The sequence below is a fragment of the Mercenaria mercenaria genome, chromosome 12 (assembly GCF_021730395.1).
Source record: "Mercenaria mercenaria strain notata chromosome 12, MADL_Memer_1, whole genome shotgun sequence".
Classification (NCBI taxonomy): domain Eukaryota; kingdom Metazoa; phylum Mollusca; class Bivalvia; order Venerida; family Veneridae; genus Mercenaria; species Mercenaria mercenaria.
In genome coordinates this window covers 69,352,558-69,360,161 of record NC_069372.1, presented here as the reverse complement: position 1 = coordinate 69,360,161, position 7,604 = coordinate 69,352,558, and the positions used below count along the sequence as shown (strand labels likewise).

The 7,604-nt window shown below is 34.5% G+C and overlaps 1 protein-coding gene across 1 annotated transcript; it reads right to left on the bottom strand.

Annotated features, from left to right (window-relative positions):
• Positions 1–558: 558 nt before the first annotated feature.
• LOC123533724 (uncharacterized) lies at positions 559–5,487 on the bottom strand. Its single transcript, XM_045315527.2, has 2 exons — positions 5,377–5,487; positions 559–4,918 (listed from the first exon to the last, which is right to left on the bottom strand). The coding sequence occupies exon 2, from the start codon at positions 4,566–4,568 to the stop codon at positions 1,686–1,688; it is 2,883 nt and encodes a 960-aa protein (XP_045171462.2). The 5' UTR covers positions 4,569–4,918; positions 5,377–5,487; the 3' UTR covers positions 559–1,685.
• Positions 5,488–7,604: the final 2,117 nt, after the last annotated feature.

The window sequence follows — 7,604 nt, the reverse complement described above, 5'->3', positions numbered from 1 at the left end:
TGCCCCACCCAGTCATATTATACTGACACCGGGCTGACCAGTCCTAGAACTATCATCTCGGTGCTGAGCGGCAGGCGAAAAAGCTACTTGAACCATTTTTATTTTTCACTTTTTTATATGAGCCGCCCAAGGAGTGAACCCAAGACCTTCTGCACTCGAAGCGGAAACTCTACCACTAGGTTACCGATACAGTGTTGTGGAAGTGTAATACGTAGTGGCGTACATGTACTGCTGTATGGCTGCTAGTTTTTCAGTACCATGTAGTAGTTAGTAATGTATGTTCCGGCAAAGCATGTGTTCGTGAAAGTGTATTGCAAGATATATACAAACGAAAATACTCTATTAGCTAAAATGTCTACCGATTAAAAACACTTTCGTTATTGCCATATCGATGCAACTTGAAAAGATGACACCTTGAACAGTAAAATTAACAAATAGCAAAATTACATCAATTACTGTGTGATACTTAGACATTATGGAAAAAAAATGTTTTATTATTTACACAAGTCTCTGCTTGGCTTAATATTGAATAATTGATGATTGTCTTATATGGCAGAATATTACATGTTTTAACGGCGACGTCAAGCCTACCTACTTTAAGAGGCTACCATATTTTATCTACAATTGTAGATAAAAACATATCAGACATATCAAAATCGAAATAATATATAGCAGTGTTTTTTATCAACTTAAGGGTATACACCGCACGTAAGTATTCCCTCTCGCTAGACCCTCTTTTAAATAATTCCGCGTGATATATAACCCCTTCGTTATGGTTCTGCCATAAAATATTCAAACATGTTAAGAGTAAAACATTGCACTACTGCATACTGGTATGATTTATTTGAGCTGTTACAAGGATCGGTGCACACTTTGTTTACCAAACGTTTTATTGGTAGTCTTTCAAATATAAAAAAAAAACAAAAAAAAAGCTTCTTTTTATCTTTTCCCCACATCTTGATATGCAAGTGCATTCAAGATATTGATTCAGGGTTATGCGCTGTGCACACTGGTAGTCTTTCACAAACAGAACAAAGAAGCACCGCTCATTCAGAACCTAATCAAAACACGAAACAGGTTTAAATTCTGATCTCAGTGAGCAGATAAAAAAGAACTTTCTTTATAAAATATCTTGGTACAACAAAAACAACATAGCTACGACATAACAGAACAAATATAAACATATTTTCATGCGTGTTTCTAGGGGCTTTTTTAGAAAATAAATAACACTATTTCGTTCTTAGTTTCTTTTCAATACTGGAAGCTTAAAATACATGAAATAGTTACACTTATATTAAATAAAAGCGGTCGAAGAAACGTTTTAAATTTTCATATCATATTGATAAAGTTTTTCATTTTACCGCTTTACCTATGTTATATTCAAAAGGGTTTTTTTCACATTTGTAAATGTTCTTTTTTTTTCTTCTCTCTTAATCTTAATGCTTTACACTAAAATGAGATTACAAGCTACACTATCATGACCGAAACTGCAATTTTAAAATCATTCCTGGCTAAAATTAACTGAATGATGTAGATAAGCCTCATTTGCAATTAGTTAATTAATAGTTAAGTATAAAGCCGCTTGAAATTCCAAAATCTGTCAGAAATTCTTACCACTCTTAAGAATATCAAATTAAGAATGTAAACAGAAATATACGACACACGACAGATTAACAATGTAACAATCATATAATTGATTCATCGACTGGAGCAGTTTCGTTAACAGTTATGGTGACATCGGTTATTGCATCGTCCACTGAATTGCCAGGTACATAAAATGTCATAATTTCTTTTCCTTCGTTATCCATCGTGCTTTTCACAATAAGATCTAAACTGCCTCGAATGTTTTCATCAGTAATGGCATGCGTTTTCTCAATTAATTTTACTGTCGTTTCATTTCCACTAATACCTTCTGTTACAGTAGCAATATCAAATTGTTTTCCAGTATTATCTGCGTTAGAAGCATCAGCTGCGAGTTTGAGATCAGTTTCTTCCATATGAGTTACATGAATGTCAGTGAAATTCCATCTGGTCGAAAACGTTTGAACGGCATTTACAAACATATACTTCCATTTCAGATTTGACTTATCAACACCAGTACCAGCATGTGTTTGGAAAAGGAATTTCCGAAGGACTAATGGCAAAAAGCCGCTTCCCAAAGCGGCAATAGTTTGGCCACCTGAAGATATATCTTGGGCTTGACCAAAAGCAAATATGACAATGAAAACAAACATGAGAAACCCAAGAATTAGTGAAAAGTCAAGGAGAGCCTTAAGGTATAGTAAATGAATTACACCTGGACAAAAATGATGGTTCAAAGTTCCCATTTCGAACAAAAATATCTTCGGTATGTAAGGAATATCAGACTTATCCAAAAACAGGACAAGACGCCGGGCCCGCCACTTAAGATAACCTTCTGAACCTGCCTCCAAATTCATTCTTTCAGCAACAATATCTGAATTAGGAATTCTAAAAGCAACGTTCTCTTGTTCGCTCTCCGATTTTGATGCCTCTTCAGCAATCTTTTCACCTATCATTGACTGCACTTCGGTATTGATTGCTTTGCTGTAAGCAGCATATTTACTATGAACGCCACTGAAACACTCGTTCCCATAAACCGCAATGAGCAATATCAGAGAGACGTATTTCATTGTATCACGAGGGTTAAGTATAAACCCAACTAAGGCGTAGATTGCACATTCGACATAAAAAGCAATGCAGTCGATAACTATAAACAGAAATACCCACATCGTTGCAAAGCTAAGTATGAGAGACACTGCTTGGATAATTTGGTTTCGCCTCTTATTTGTTTCTTTATAATTAACTACCAAAATAGAATCTAGCCTTTTTCGGACCCAATTTTTTAATTTTCCTTCAGCTGGTTTGGCACACATATTGAACATATCGGGCTTTACAGTCCTTACAGAATAGTAAAGTGCGTTTACAAGTAGTCTGACTGAGAGATTTGCAATGGGTAAAACTTCAAGGGAAAGAAGCAATAAACAAAGAGGTAGCACTAAAAGCCAAAGAGGAAGAACAACACAACCGAACACTCCAAACTTTTCCAAAGGCCAAAGCATGTGTGCAGCGAAAAAAGCACAAGCCTCCAATTTTGGTGTGTTATGCATATCACGTATGCATGTGCGAACTGTCCATTTCAACTTCCGCTTAACCGAATCAGGCATAATCATATAAAGTGCAAATTCTATTAAAATGAATAGATACATAACAAGGTACAATGTGTGAGAAGGGGACAGGTAAGATAGCATGTTACCTGTATAAGGAAAAGTCAGATTTCTACTCTGTAAAACATGCATTTGATGCTGAATAGCTTCTTCTTCGTATGCATAATAAAACCAAACTCTGAGTATCCAAGGGGAAGTAATAACAGTGCCCATTACAATCATCATTACGAAACCTAAACACCGATACCATGGAAATACAAACTTACAAGGCAAAAGTACACACATATTTTGGTTACAACAACCAGCCACTGACGACACATCATATCTAAGATTACATCGAACGAAAAAGTTCCTGATGAAGCTCATGACACTCACTGGAGCTTTTCCTTCGGCAATGATTTTACTACTACGAACGGCCATATCAACACCTTTAACATAGATTGTATATGCTTTCCCAGGTACCATATTTTTGAGATGCATTTTGAAATTGCTGAGGTGTGAAAAAGAATGTTGTATTGTTTTTACAAATCCGCTACTAATACTGTCTGTTTCCGCTATTTTCTTTACATTTAGTTTAAGTACTTTCCCCGTTTCAGTCTCGAATAAAAATTTCTGGAACACATTTTTAGCTGTAGATACAGAAGCTGGCACAAAATACGGACTGTATAAAACAATAAGAACTTGCAGGACAGAGATCAATACAAAAAGTAACTTGAACCAGGTGCTCTCTTTCAGAACTGAGCACTGGAGCATATTATTTAAAGTTCGGCTGCAGCAGACGTAAACTATTTTTCCATCTGTCTCTTTTACTCGTTGGACATGCGCATTACATATTATTGCATTCTCCGGTAAATCGTTCTCGTTTGCGTCAAAATTGGTTAAAAAATGAAGTCTTAAACTGTTTTCAATTTCTTCTACGTGTGCATCTTTTAAACAATGATCTGGTTTCTGAATCAGTGTCAAAGGAGCGCTTGCAACACCATGGCCCAATGTCATAAGCGACATGGCGTCAAAATACTCTTTGAGCATGAGCATCGAGTTTCCAGTCAGACTGGTTGATATAACCCACTGGTGCGGTTTATACACAGACCCCGGATATGTGTCGTTCAAAGGTCCATTTTCACCAATAATAACCACTTTGATCTTGACAAGTTTATTCTCAGATGCTAATGTTGAAATTAAGTGTCTGACATCTGGGAATTTTGGTACGAGCGAACAGTTTTTCAGTGTTCTTATTCCTGGTGTTTGAACTGCAGAAACAGTCGGCTGGTACAGTGCAGGGTCGACCTCCTGTGTGTTGTTCACTATTACGGGTATTTCCGTCTCACAAAGAGAGTTGAAAATGCAAAAGGTCAGAAGGAAATATCCAAGTTTGTGCATCATATTGAACTGATTATTCCATTTATATTTTATCTTGTTTCTTAATATCCTCAACACACACAGAATTCAATCTTTATAAAAATATTTGAAATGTAATCCTTCCTTGTATCAGCGCTTATATCATAATGCGTGTTGTTTTCAAAAAGGAAACTATATGCACGATAGCGTTATTTGTGTGATAACAAAATTACACCTATTCAGTTTAAAATAAGTTTTGTAATTGTGCATGTACAGCTAACATGATCTTAACATTGATCGTAATGCGTTTCATTGTTTAATGTTACAAAGCCATATAATAGGTTCGTCTACCTTAAGTTTCGGCACTGCTGCATTCTTATACATAAATTTGTGTTCTGAAATATGATACAATGCAAACTTTCTTAAATTGAACTTGAATGATCTGTGTCATATCTATTGTGCATAAGGTCGGGTTAAATTTTATAAATTGGCATTACTTTGCGTAAATAAAGTAAATTATGAATACCGTTTTTAAATCTCGGACAGATTAATGGTGTATTTGGAGCTTATGGTTTTAATTTAATTAACATTAACAAAAGCTTGCTTTTTTTCTTCTAACCCAACAGATAAATACCGTATGGTCGAAAAGTACTTGACGGTGAATAAATCCGTCTCTTGCTAGTTAAACAGTCAAATCTTCACATTACCATCTTCCTTGTAAGTATTACTACAATTTACTACACCTTAATAGTTGCAGCAATAAAAGTTGTGTTTTAAAAACGATTTTTACACTACCGTAAAACAAATAATTAATAGTAGTAATTTTATTTCTAAATAAATGAAAGTTACTTACCATGCTCATATCATAAGATAAATACACGACAATCAGGAGGCTGAACAAAATAAATATTTAACTCGAAATTACGACATGAATAGATGATATGTTTTTTATACAAACGCTTTCGTCGTTAAGATACAAAGAGATTATATAAAATGCCTCTGTGTAATAAATCGTGAAGATTAAAGAAATTTATAAAGTGTATTAAAAGGAAGTACAATCCCTAAATTCTGTTGATATAGTCTAAATCCTGTAAAAAGGGAGATAACCGAGATTAAGTTTGAATACTGAAGTATTTTTCAGTTATTTACCTTATGTCACGTCCCTTTGTTGAAGGTATGCATCCTTTTACTAAATAATTCCATTCGCTATTTTTAATAAGTTTCTTACTAAAGTTAAATCTTCACATTTAAGATTTACAAGTACAGTTCTTGAATGTTTAAGACATCTCATACGCTTATCGCAATAAAGAACGGAGGCTTACTTTTCAAGTAATGTAAACACAATCAGAGACGCGCATTGGTACGCCTATATGGCACGTGAACTGCACAATTGATCCAAGAACCTATGCTCTCAAGTGAGAACCTAGGTTCTCGGCCAAGTACTTTAAAAATGTGTATTTTTCACTAAGCCAACGACCATAACTCCAGTCTGACTGAATGAAACTACAAGCAGAACGACAGATGTGCAAATTCACATTCTGTACAATAATCCTTTTAAGTGTTATTAAGTCAAATACTTTTTAAGATACATGCGACGCAAAATTGTATGCCCTTTATGCATTATTTTTGACGACCAAGAGTCATATAAAGTCTGACACAGGTGCACAACTTCACATGCTAAATAATATTCCTGTAATGTTTTAAAATACTTTTTGAGATACATGCAATACAAACTTTTAGGCCTTTTTACGCATTCTTGTCAAGGGCCATAACTCTTGTCTGACTCTGAATAGGGGTATAGGCCTTTTATTCCAACCGACATTCAGGTTACTGCTTTTTAAAGTTAATTTATGCTTATTTTAAACCCTTTTTCGGCGATGCCGTCTAAATTCGTTTTCGTTACCTATGCCACGTGACTTCAGTTTGCAAATCAAACTACTTGATAACGCATTAGAGATAATTTATCAAAATGGAAGATTTATGCAGCGCTCTGTCTGATTGGACGAGAGTGTCAATTTCTTTCACTCTGTTGATTGTGCTACGCTGAGTGAAATGTAGCCGAAGCGTTTATCCTAAACGACGCTGTTCACAGTTTTAAAGCTATCTTTGGCTCAGTATATTTAGCAAGAATATAGATATATCTCAAAATGATAAGTAAGTTTAATAAATATGATAAAAACCTGTTCAAATACCAACATATATCAAATTAAAGAAAGAGCTGAATACGGTCTGCGTATCACATGAATAAGGGTGTGATAAGAGTCTTTTATGTAGAGAAGTGCTTTTTAAAAGATTTTCCTTGTTACAATTGTCGTCTGTATATGAAAAGGTTTCTTGCTTTTGTGACTTATTCAGATTGCATATTAAAATGAGTACTTGTTTGCTTTGATATATTTGTTATAAATTATTTAACTGATTAATTATATACGAATATTTTTCTTTAGTATGGTATGCAAATATTGAACTCAGTTGAAATCTGTTTTATTATATATATGCTATATAATGACTGAATCTCATTACATTGAAATGAAGGTACGCTGCATACAGTTTATCTATGTGATATGACTACGGTCAAACTTTGCTTATGAAACAGAAATATTGAAATAATAACAATTGTATGTTTTGCTTGACCTTCACATTTTTATAGGTGTGACGTCATTGTCCAAAGATTCATGAATAGCGGATATGCATTTGTTAAAGCGGGATCAGTTGGCCTATTTTAGAAATAAATAAAAATAATAAATAAAAAAATCCTTTAATTGATTTTTTCTCATGTATTCTAATCAAACTTGATTTGTAGCATTTTTATTAGGCCCGCAGCCAACTTTGTTCAGCTAGGACATTTAACCCCTTTTAGGGGCTGCTAGAGCTAAAACAAGAAATGCCTTTATACAGCGTCTCATGAACAGCTTGGTGGATCTTTGTCATACTTGGTCTGGAGCATCATTATAAGGTCCTCTTCCAAATTTATTTATATAGGAACTTGGGCCCTATTAGGGACCACTATAGCTAAAAGTAGATATGCCTTTCTTCGCATTAACCACTAAAATGTAATGGATTTTTATCAAACTCGATGTGTAA